The 12,620-nt window shown below is 36.9% G+C and overlaps 1 protein-coding gene across 3 annotated transcripts in view; it reads right to left on the bottom strand.

The window, feature by feature from the left end:
• C2CD3 (C2 domain containing 3 centriole elongation regulator) overlaps nucleotides 1–12,620 on the bottom strand; it is a 127,456-nt gene that overhangs the window by 92,538 nt on the left and 22,298 nt on the right. For 2 of the 3 annotated variants that reach the window (XM_077776610.1, XM_077776632.1), the window contains exons 6-8: nucleotides 9,596–9,728; nucleotides 8,779–8,907; nucleotides 1,980–2,127 (exon numbers count right to left, since the gene is read on the bottom strand). In XM_077776610.1, the coding sequence (XP_077632736.1) occupies nucleotides 1,980–2,127; nucleotides 8,779–8,907; nucleotides 9,596–9,728 (410 nt within the window). The remainder of the gene's footprint in view (nucleotides 1–1,979; nucleotides 2,128–8,778; nucleotides 8,908–9,595; nucleotides 9,729–12,620) is intronic. The other variant, XM_077776621.1, reaches the window with a different exon arrangement.

Here is a 12,620-nt window from a genome sequence, read left to right as displayed (position 1 = left end):
AAATAACACTATCTCATAGTGCTAGTAAAAAAATTAAATAATGAATTTAAAACATTTGGCACAGTACTCAAAAAATAACAGATAACATGTAAATTCCTCACCACATCAAAAATGTGTATTAAAGGGGTGCCTGGGTGGCTTAGCTGGCTAAGCATCTGACTATTGATTTTGGCTCAGGTCATGATCTCGCGGTTCGTGAGTTCTAGCCTCAAGTTTGGCTCTGTGCTGGGCATGGAGCTTATTTGGGATTCTCTCTCTTCCCCTCTCTCTCTGCTCCTCCCGCACTTGCTCTCTGTATCTTTTTCAGAATAAATTTTAAAAAATAAAGTTAAAAAATGTGTACTAAAGATAAATTCTCTTTCTTATTCCATGAGTAACAGTTATCAGTGATGATTTTTAATATAGAAAGTCATGAAGTCTTAATAATTCATAATACCTTTTAAATCCATCTCTTCCTTTCCAGTCCCATTGCTGCCACTCTTTCAAGCTCTCCCTCTCCTACACACCTCCAATAACCCAACAGTTTCCAGTCTGTGGCTTCCTGTTTGCTTCCATGTATTCTCACCCAAGTTAGCTCCCTACATTAACATTCCTAAATCACCATCTTGATCATGTCATTTCCTCCTCACCTGACATTTAACGGCTTTCACAGAAAGTAACAGGCTGGCCTGCCTTATTGATGATGACTTTCCCACATAATTTCTCATTAATTCAAATTAGATCCTTTGCAATGCACAAATTTCTTCTCTAGACAGGTCATTCCTTCTATTCCCATTTCATATCCTTTCTCTATCTCACTGGACACTATTTTGCAAGTCTCAGTTAAAACCCCATAATCCATATAATGTTCTTTGCTGAGAATCTCATGTAAAAGTTCTCCCTGTTTCCTCTGACCCTGGTAACTCTTGTCTTACAATGAGCTGCTATAGACTACCTTCTATTTTCAGTTATCTTTGACCTGGAGAAGAGATCAGGAATACGACAGCAATCTTCATAAATATAAATGTTTACTTGTGAAACAGGGATTGGACTTATTACATATAGACTCTAAAAGAAGGTATACCAACAAAAAGGACATATAGCGTGATATAAGAAATAACTCTAAAAATGCTAGGACTGCCTGAAAAGAGAATGTCTTGCCTTTTTCTTTTTTAATGTTTATTTATTTTTGAGAGAGACAGAGCACCAGTGGGGGAGGGGCAGAGAGAGAGGGAGACACAGAATCTAAAGCAGGCTCCAGGCTCTGAGCTGTTGGCACAGAGCCCAATGTGAGGCTCGAACCCACCACCATCCATGAGACCATGACCTGAGCTGAAGTCAGACGCTTAACAGACGGAGCCACCGGGCGCCCTGAGAATGTCTTGTCCTAAGGGTCAGTAGAGGTATTCGATACCTGTGAGTAGAAGTGTTTCTGGAGGAATATTTTGAAAAGATACTAGTTGAGGGCGGTTCTGAGGGTATGCCTGCATTGGGTCTTCCTTAGAAGAGGTCTAAGGAAGCCACATATTAAAACCATAGGCACTGAACTCAGGTAAACTTGAATTTGAACTCTGGCTCTAACATTTACTTGTTATATGTCCTTGGACAAAATTCTTAAATCTGGTTTCTTTCTTTCTTTCTTAAGTAGGTTCCAGGGGGCTTGAACTCATGACCCTGAGATCAAGAGCCAGATGCTTAACTGACTGAGCCACCCAGGGCACCCCCATTTTCTTTTAACTACCGCCCTATACCCAATGTGGGGCTTACACTCACAACCATGAGATCAAGAGTTGCATGCTTTACCAACTGAGCCAGCCTGGTGCCCTTAAATTCTTAACTTTACTAGGCCTTTCTCCTCCTCTGTAAAATGAGACATGTAAAATGGATAGTTTTCTGTCTGGCAAGTGGTAACATGCCTGCACCTAGTAATATTATTATACCTAGTAATATTATTAATACTCTCGTTCTCAATTCCCAATGCTGCAGATTCAATGACTTACAGGTGCTGTGTAAAATAAGCTCTCCAAGAGACTCTGGTCATACTGAGGGTCATTCAGCTCACTGCTACAATATACATCACTTCCAGGAGATGGGGAATCTGGAGGAGAGCCTAGCCCATTCCAGTAATGACCTTGGGATAATTCAGCACTGTAGAGGTAAGAAAAACAAAGCAGAAGAACTTTAAAAGAAGTTTCAGTTGAGCTGTTTTTTTAAGTGAAAATTTTCTTAATTTCTAAACATAGAAGATACATTAAACAGAAGACTCACATTAAACAGAAGACTATCTGTTAAGTAATTTTATATTGTATTCCCCCTCCTCTGGGATGACAACAGCTAGAATTTAAACAATACACTACTGATGCTGGTTGTGATCACTGATTGTGATGTAACAAACATTTTTCTGGGCACCTATTATGTGCCAGGCATGGTGTTTGTTAGGTCTTGAATGATACAGAGATGGCTATATTCTTGTATATTGCACTTGCTGTATTCTTGCACTGCTTATGGCCTGGCAGAGAGAAGAATCTTTTTCAGACTTCTTTTTTTAAGTCACATTTTTTTGTAAACCTAAGATATTTCTCTACTTAAATTATATAAGTGCTCTTAACCTGCTCTGTTAAAATAGACATGAAAATCAACTAAAAAAAAAAAAAATTAACTATAATTTAATGAGTTAAATGCTTATGCTGTTTTTGTGAAGAATTCATAAATAAGTCTTCTTCCATTAAGCAAAAATATGTGTACTTTGGGTTAATTATGGCAAGATTAATTCTATGTGTGATATAGAAATAACTAAAACAGAAACCCTACTTACAAAAAGTTTGCAAATTAATAAGGAATATAAGCATACAAGTATGTATATATTTCATTTGTTTTTGTTTCTTGTGTAGTAACTAGCACTGAATGAACATCTGTAAATTAACTTATTGAATTCTTTTTTTATTTAAAACATTTTTTTGTAATGTTTATTTATTTTTTAGATAGACGTAGTGTGGGCGGGGGAGGGGCAGAGAGAGAGGGAGACACAGAATCTGAAGCAGGCTTCCAAGCTCTAAGCTATCAGTATAGAGCCAATGCGGGGCTCAAACTGACAAACCTTGAGGTCATGACCTGGGCTGAAGTCGGATGCTCAACCGACTGAGCCACCTGGGCACCCCTGAACTTACTGAATTCTTAATGAACGTGTTATTAATAGTAAAAGAAATAATATTTAGTAAATAATATGTACCAGGTACAGTGCTAAACATTTCATGTATTATTCTTTCAACTTTGCTTCCCATTCATGCTAGCTGCTATAATTTTAACCCTTCTTTTTTTTAAGTTTATTTAAGTAACCTTTATACTCAAAATGGGTCTTGAACTCAGGACCCCAAGACCAAGAGTCATATGCTCTTCCAACTGAGCCAGCCAAGTGCCCTATCTTCTTCTTTAATTAAAAAAAAAAAAAAAGTAGCACATAATTACTAGTTTCAAGTTAGATCACGTTCCTATAGTTCTTGGAATAAACAGATGCTCATAGATGGTCCTTTCCTCACTTTTTCTTAATCTATATATAGCAGAGTTTCTCAACCTTAGCACTGCTGATACGATGGATTGGATAATTCTTGGTCATTGGGAGCTATCCTGTGCACTTTGGATCCCTGAACTCTAATCACCATATCCCATTAGTACTCCCCCAGTTTAGATAACCCAAAATGTGTCCAGACATCACCAAATGTCTCATGGGGCTGGAAGTAGGGGAGAATTGCTCCCCAGTTGAGAGTCAGTGATCTACAGTAATCTCATAATCTCTCTCAAAGATGAGAACTCCCTAACTGCCAAAACCCAACTAACAACTTCCCAATCCACATGGTTTCCCTGTAGCACCAGAACACTGCTCCTTTTTGAAGCTCTACTTCTATCAGGGATATAAACCTATAATTTCCTTTTCTAGTAGTGTCCTTGTCTGGCTTTAGTATCAGAGTAATGCTAGCCTTGTAAAATGAGTTTGGATGTACTCCTGCCTCTTCTGTGTTTTGGTAGACTTTGAGAAGAATCGGTACTAGCTCTTTAAATATCTGGTAGAATTCATTAGTGGGGCCATCTGATTCTGGACATTTTTTTCTTAGGAGGTTTTTGTTTACTCTAACTAAAGTTAGATTTTGTTCATCTTCTTACTGTAATCAGTCTGTTCAAATTTTCCATTTCTTTATCATTCAGATTTGGTAGACTGTGTATTTTCAGAAATTTACCCATTTTTTTTTCAAATTTTTATTTAAATTCTAGTTAGTTACGATGTTTTATTAACTGAACAAGTGCCCTCCTTAATACTCATAACCTGGAATTTATCCATTTCTTGTAGGTCTTCCAATTTGTTGGCATATAGTTTTTCATGGTAGTCTCTTATGACTGTATTTCTGCAGTATCGGTCACAATGTCTCTGATTTCATTTATAATTTAAGTCCTCTCTTTTTATCTTGGTAAGTCTGCTACCAGTTCATGTATTCAAAAACCCCCCAGCTCTTAGTTTCACTGATCTTTTGTATGCATTCGTAGTCTATTTCATTTTCCACTCTGAGTTTGCTTCCGTCTGCTAACTTTGGGCTTAGTTTGTTCTTTCTCTAGTTCTTTGAGGTATAAATTTAGTTATTTTACTTGAGATGTTTCTTTTTTTTAATTTATTTTATTTTTTGAAGTTTATTTGAGACAAAGAGAGAGAATGAATGCGTTAGCAGGGGAGGAGCAGAAAGAGTGGGAGAGAGAGAATCCCAAGCAAGTTTGGCATTGATCTCATGAATATAAGACTCAGGGCTTGATTTCAAGAACCATGAGATCATGACCTAATTCGAAATCAAGAGTCAGAAACTCAACCAACTGAGCCACCCAGTCACTCCACTTTGTTTTTCAATGTACATGTTTATACTATAAACTTCCCTCTTAGATCTGCTTATGTTTCCAGTTTCCTTTGTTTCAAGTTACTTTGATTTCCCTTTGGAAATCAAATCAACTCACGGGTTGTTCAGAATCATGTTAATTTCCACATATTTGTAAGTTTTCTAGTTTTCTTCTTGTAAGTGACTTTTAGTTTCACACTATTGTGGTCAGAAAAAAATGCCTGACAATCTCTTTAAATACATTAAGAACTGTTTTGTAGCCCCATATATGATCTATCACAGATAATGTTCCATGTATGCTCAAGAAAAGTATGTATTTTGCTGCTGTTAGATGGAATGTTCTATATATGGGTATTGGGTCCATATGGTCTGTGTCATTTAAGTCCAGTATTTACTTATTTTCTGTCTGAATGATCTATCCATTGTGGAACATGCAGTATTAAACTTCCCTATTATTGTATTGCTGTTATTTCTCCCTTCAGATCTACTAATATTTGCTTTATATATTCTTTTTTCATTTTCCTTGACTTTTTGTATTGAATTCTGCATATTACACAAAACAGCCACCTGCCTTTCTTACCCACTTAAGTGGTATTTTCTCATTCATACAATGTGTAGGAGTTGCTCAGTCTCTGGATCTCTTTCAGAGGAAGTGCTCTGTGTGTAGCTTTACGTTCAATGTGTCCATGGGAGGATGGGAGTTCAGAAGCCTCCTAGTTGCCATCTTGGTCAATTCTCTGGAGTATCTGATGTCATTCCAGTCCTGATACTGTTTATATGACCTTTCTTTTGTTCTTTCTAGAAGCTTTTAAGATTCTCTCCTTTTACCTAGTATTTTGAAAATTCATGATTGTATAGCTTGATGTGTCTTTTTTCAGACCTTATGCTAGATTCTTGATCTTACTTTTTTAAAAAAAGTTTCATTAAGACATAATTCATGTAACATACAATTCACTCATATAAAGTGAGCAATTCAGTAATTTTTAGTATATTTACAGATATGAACCATCACCACAGTCATGTTAAAAATATTTTCATCACCTCAAAAAGAAACTATGTATCCATTAGCTATTATAACTTAACCCCCCATCATACCCAGAGGTAAAAAGCCCCCCGAATCTACTTTGTTTCTATAGATTTGTCTATTTTGTATGTTTCATATAAATGGACTAAAAAATATGTTCTCTTTTGTGACTACCTTCTTTCATTCAAAGTGTTTTCAAGGTTCATCCAAACTACAGCATGTTGTCAATACCTTATTCCATTTTCTGGCCAAATAATATTATAATTTATGAATACCCCACTTTTTTTCTTCTCCATGTATCATCTCATGAACATTTTTAACTATTATGAATAATACTGCTATGCAAATTCATGTGCCTGTTTTTGCACGGACTTATGTTTTCATTTCCCTTGGGTGTACACCTAGGAGCTGAATTGCTGGGTCAACAGTAATTCTATGTGTAACAGTTTGAGGAAGTGATCATTTTCCAAAGTAGTTATACCATTTTACACTGCTGTAAGTAGTGTCGGAGGGTTCCAAATTCTCCATATCCTCACCAACATTTACTATGACTTTTTTGATTCTAGCCATCCTAGTACATGTGAAGTGGTATCTCACTGTGGTTTTGATATGCATTTCCCTGACAACTAATGGTGTTGGCATCTTTTCATGTGTACATTAGCCATTTCACTATCTTCTTTGGAGAAATCTCTATTTAGAACTTTTGCCCATATTTAAAAAAAATGTTTTAATGCTTATTTATTTTTGAGAGAGAGAGAGAGAGAAAAAAAAAAAAAGAGAGAGTGACAGAGCGTGAACCAGAGAGGGGCAGAGTGAGAGGGAAACACAGAAACTGAAGCAGCCTCCAGGCTCTGAGCTGTCAGCACTCAGCGCTGACAACAGAGTCCAGGGCTCAAACCCATGGACTATGAGATCATGAACTAAGCTGAAGTTGGATGCTTAACTGACTGAGCCGCCCTGGCACCCCAGTGAGGTGGGGGGACATATTTTTAACTGAATGATTTTTGCCTTAATAAGTTGTATGAGTTCTTTATATATTCTAGATATAAGTCCTTTATCAGGTTTGCAAATATTTTCTCCCATTCTGTGATTTTTTCACTTTGTTAATATTGTTCTTTGAAGCACAAACATTTTTAATTTTAATTAAGTCTGATTTATCTATTTTTTTATTGCTTGAATTTTATGTCATATTGAAGAAACCTTTTCTGAATCCAAGGTCATAAAGATTCATCTCAATTTTTCTATTAAGACCTTTACCATTTTAGCTCTTCCATTTAGCTATTTCATCTATTTTGAGGTTTGTTTTTTTTTTTTTTAATATGGTTTGAGATAAAGGTCCAACTTCATTTTCTGGCATGTGGCTAGCCAGTTGTCCCAGTAACATTTGTTGAAAAGACTATTTCTCACTGACTGGTCTCAACATCCTTGTTGAGTATTAGCTGACCATAAACACAAGTTTATTTCTAAACTCATTTCTATTCCCTTGATTTACATATCTGTCCTAATGTCAGTACCAAACTGTCTTGATTATTATTTCTTTGCACTAAGTTTTAAAATAAGAAGTAGTGTGAATCCTCCCATTTTTTTCTTTTTCAAGACTGTTTTGGCTATTCTGGGTCTCCTGCAATTTCATAGGAATTTTAGAATTAGTTTATCAATTTCTTCTTTTTTTTTTTAATATTTTATTTATTTTTGAAAGAGAGATAGAGACAGCATGAGCAGGGGAGGGTCAGAGAGAGAGGGAGACACAGAATCTGAAACAGGCTCCAGGCTCTGAGCTAGCTATTAGCACAGAGCCCGTAGCGGGGCCAGAACCCACAAGCTGTGAGATAATGACCTGAGCCGAAGTCGGATGCTTAACCGACTGAGCCACCCAGGTGCCCCTAGTTTATCAATTTCTACAAAGAAGTCAGCTGAAATTCTGAGAAAGATTGCACTGAATCATGAACATGGGATTTTTTCCACTTATTTAGATCTTTTAAAATTTCCTTTAATAATGTTTTGCAGTTTTCAGAGTTTATGTTTTGCACTTTTCTTGTTAAATTTATTCCTATGTGTTTTATTATTTTCAATGTTATTATAAATGGAATTCCTTCTTAATTTCATTTTTGGATTATTCATTGCAAGGATACAGAAGTACAATTAATTTTTGTACGTTGATCTTATATCCTGCAATCTTCCTGAATTTATTTTTCTAGTGGATTCTTTAGGATTTTGTATGTATCAGATCATGTCATCTATAAACAAAGACAGTTTTATCTCTTCCTTTCCAATTTGCATCTCTTTTTATTTTTTTGTGCCTAATTATGTCGATCACATAGGTAATAAGAGGCATAAGCCTCTGAATTAACTTTTATCTGTTTAAAATATGAGTTCTGAGGGGTGCCTAGGTGGCTCAGTTGGTTGAGCATCCAACTTCAGCTCAGGTCATGATCTCGCAGTTTGTGGGTTTGAGCCCCGTGTTGGGCTCTGCTGACAACTCAGAACCTGGAGCCTGTTTTGGATTCTCTCTCTCTTTCTGGCATTCCCTTCTCACACTCTGTCTCTCCCTCACTCTCTTTCTAAAAAACAAACACTAAAAAATATATACACATAAATTTAAAAAGAAAATCTGAGTTTTGAAAGTTTTACCCTAATAGTGGTGTTGCGGAGAGAGCTGGGAGATAAGAATACAAAGGTAGAAGACCATTCTGTAAGTGAAGCTAAGAATAAAAGGCTAAGGACTGGATTTTTACTTAGTAGGTAATAAGTAGTGATTTTTACTTAGTATGCAAATAATCAGGAGATTGGGAAGTCAATTGACTAAAGAAGTGGTGCTTTCAGAAGATAAATCTGTTAACAATATACACAATGAATTGAATGAATAATTTAAAAGGAAGAAAGATAGTTAAAAGCCCTTACCTGCCCAATAGTAGCTGTATGGCTCTGGTATCAGCTTTTGTGTCATGTTTCCAAAATGTATTCTTAGTTGGAGGGAGGAGGTGATCTTCTATGTGGTCTTTAAATTGGTTTCTAGACAAGGCTTTGATTCTATGGTATGGAAAAGTACTTTCTGAGTGGTTAACATAGAGGAAAAATCTAAATCAGAATTAACTGAGCTAAGAGATAGTACATGGAGATGGTTCAACAGATAAAATTGAACACACTTTAGACTTTACTACCTTAAATATATTTAAAACTTCAAAATTTACAAAGCCCTTTTCTACCTTTGAATCTAGATTTCTGTAAGGAGAAAATATCCCCATTATACATATAAGCATGCCAGTTTATAGGGAGCAAAGAATTTAGCCATTTATACAAATTAGCAAATACCAATGCTAGGTCTAGATGTTGAGTATCTTAACTCTTCATTTAGGCTTCTTTCCACCACATTAAGAATTATTTGCTGAAGGGGCAGCTGGGTGGCTCAGTTAATTGAGCATCTGACTTCAGCTCAGGTCATGATCTCATAGTTGGTATGTTCAAGGCCCACGTCGGACTCTGCTGACAGCGCAGAGCTTGGAGCCAACTTTGGATTCTCTGTCTCCCTCTCTCTCTCTGCCCCTCCTCTGCTCATGCTCTCTCTCCAAAATAAATAAATATTTAAAAAAAGAAAAAAGAAAAAAAGATTAGCTGCACATTTCTAAGATTATTTAGTCTATAACTTAACCAAAAAAACCACACATCAGCAGCAATTAAGAAATGAACTGTTAGGAATCACGTTTACCCTATAACTTACTGTGTTGAGGCTCTGAGGAAATCTTCCTTCATGGGAGGATGAACTTCATCCAACAACATGCTAGTGTCTGGGCTCGATTTCATTGCAGAAATCACCATGGCATTACGCAGTTTATTGCCTTGTTCTAACAGAGCTGAAGAGGGCAAAAACAGAACATGGAAAATCTAAAATCCAACAGTAATACTTGCAATATTCAGCACCTTTCCTTCTATGACAGGACTTAACCCAGTATATTGTAATGACTTACTCCACTAGCTTGAGAATTGTCTGCTTTCCCCACTAGCTTGAGAATACTCACTTTACATGTTTACTGAGCTATGAAGAGGACTGTTTTAGATGCTGGCATTATAGCAGTAATTAAAGTCTATTCTAGAGGGAGGTCTGTCTGTCCAGGTTCATTATATTGTGAGGAGGTGTTATATGAATGCACAGACTCTTCCAACTGGCATTTGTACATAATAAAGTTGTTAATGTTTACATATTATTTTTGTATTCAGACATCTTACTGAATTCTCTTATTATCTATAATAGTTAATGTCACTATTATCCAAAAAACACTAACTACACCAGCTAAACTTTTATAAGCCCTAGTGATAATTTATTCCAAATTTATACTTTACAGATGAAGAAAAGAATGCCAAAAAATTTCCATGACTTGTCTAAGATCATACAGCAGGTTAACAGAAAAGTCAAGATGAAGTCTTCAGAATTTCTGATAAGAAAAATTTACTTAGGGGCACCTGGGTGGCTTAGTCGGTTGAGTGTCCAACTTTGGCTCAGGTCATGATCTCATGGTTCATGGGTTTGAGCCCTGCATCAGGCTCTGTGCTGACAGCTAGCTCAGAGCCTGGAGCCTGCTTCAGATTCTGTGTCTCCGTCTCTCTCTGACCTTCCCCTGCTCACGCTGTCTTTCTCTCTCTCTCAGAAATAAATAAAAAAAAAAAAAAAAAGAAAAATTTACTTAAGGGGGACACCTGGGTGGTTCAGTTGGTTAAGCGTCCAACTTCAGCTCAGGTCATGACCATGTGGTTTGTGAATTTGAGCCCCACACTGGGCTGTCTGTTATCAGCACAGATTCTGGTTCAGGTCCTCTGTACCCCCTCTCTTAACCCCTCCCCCACTCACACTATCTCTCTCAAAAATAAAACCTTAGGAAAAAAAAAAAACTACCTAAGTAAATTTACCATCCTTAGGCAACAATAACAGCAATGATAATTTACTGAACTCTTAACCATGTGCTGGCCACTACTCTACGCATATTATATATTAACTCATTTAATCCTCCTAAGGATTCTCTTAGATACTACTATTTTCTTCATTTTCCAGATGAAGAAAATTGAGGTAAGAGGATAAGTAACTTGCTCAAGTTATACACACAGTATAACCATCATATCCTATGATTTTATTTATTTTATAGATTATTTTTATATATTATATAATACATGCATAANTTTTTACAAATAGTTTATTGTCAAGTTGGTTTCCATAGAACACTCAATGCTCATCCCCACAAGTGCCCCTCTCCGTACTCATCGCCCCCTCCCCCCCCAAATCCATCAGTCCTCAGTTTTTGTCAGCATTCAAGAGTCTCTCATGGTTTGCCTCTCCTCCTTTCCCCCACTATTTCCCCCCTTCTTCTCCCCCATTGTCCTCCGTTAAGTTCCTCCTAATCCTCCTATACGTGCAAACATATGATATTTGTCCTTCTCTGCCTGACTTATTTCACTCAGCATAACACCCTCAAGGTCCATCCATGTTGCTACACAAGGCCAGATTTCATTTTTTCTCATTGCCATGTAGTATTCCATGGTATAGATAAACCACATCTTCTTGATCCATTCGTCCGTTGATGGACACTTAGGCTCTTTCCATGTTTTGGCTATTGTTGAGAGTGCTGCTATGAACATTGGGGTACATGTGCTCCTATGCATCAGCATTTCTATGTCCCTTGGGTAAATTCCTAGCAGTGCTATTGCTGGGTCATATATATATTTTTTAAGATTTTACATTTTTAAATAATCTTCACACACAACATGGGGCTCAGACTCAGAACTACAAGATCAAGAGTTGCACACTCCACCAGCTGAGCCAGCCAGGTGCACCCACATCCTAGGATTTTAATGACTATACTAGATATGACCCTACTTTAGTTCTTAGACATCTTTCTAAAGCTTAGGACCAGTGGCATTATTACAAGGAACAGTGGAAAGTATCATTTTCTTGAGGTTCCAGAGTTGCTTTAGAGGTAACTGACACTATACACCAAGTGCACATCTCTCTTAGTCTAGAGTGTTAAAGCTTCTAAAAAGAGAGGAGATATGGTGGTCAGGCCAAGAAAAAAAATAGATGCCAAAAAGATCCATAAACATCAAACATTTGTTAGTATAAAGAGTTCAAAATATAGCTTAAAAAGTAAAAAAACAAAACAAAACAAAAAAACCCAGAAATATCATATGGTCAATGAAAGCCCAACTAAACTAAAAGGAAATAAAGATCAACCATTCAGAATTCTAAGATAATTCCCCCCAGGACTCCCAAATCTGGTGTACACGTATCTTCTCTCTGATTCAAACACTCATCTAAGGTACTGCTGTGAAGGGATTCTGCAGATGTACTTATGTTCCAAACCAGTCAACCTTAAGAGATCATCTTGGTTTCCCTAAGCTTTTATTTTGTATTATTTATTTACTTTTAAGACAGAGACAGAGAGCACAAACAGGGGAGAAGCAGAGGGAGAAGAAGACATGGAATCAGAAGCAAGCTCCAGGCTCTGAGCTATCAGCACAGAGCCCAATGTGGGGCTCAAACCCACGAGCTATGAGATCATGACCTGAACCAAAGTGGGACACTCAACTGACTGAGCCACCCAGAAGCCTCTGCCCAAACCTTTTAAAAGCAGAGTTTTCTCTGCCTCTTTGCAGGTTATGACGTCAGAGATCTGAAGCATGAGAAAGATTTAATGTATCGTTGGTAACTTTAAGATGGAGGGGGCCAGATGACAAGAAATGTAGGCAGCCGCTAATAT

The sequence above is a fragment of the Crocuta crocuta genome, unplaced genomic scaffold, assembly GCF_008692635.1.
Source record: "Crocuta crocuta isolate KB4526 unplaced genomic scaffold, BGI_CrCroc_1.0 scaffold271, whole genome shotgun sequence".
Lineage (NCBI taxonomy): Eukaryota > Metazoa > Chordata > Mammalia > Carnivora > Hyaenidae > Crocuta > Crocuta crocuta.
The sequence above is the reverse complement of the archived record's forward strand: the minus strand, read 5'-3'. Positions and strand labels throughout refer to the sequence as shown.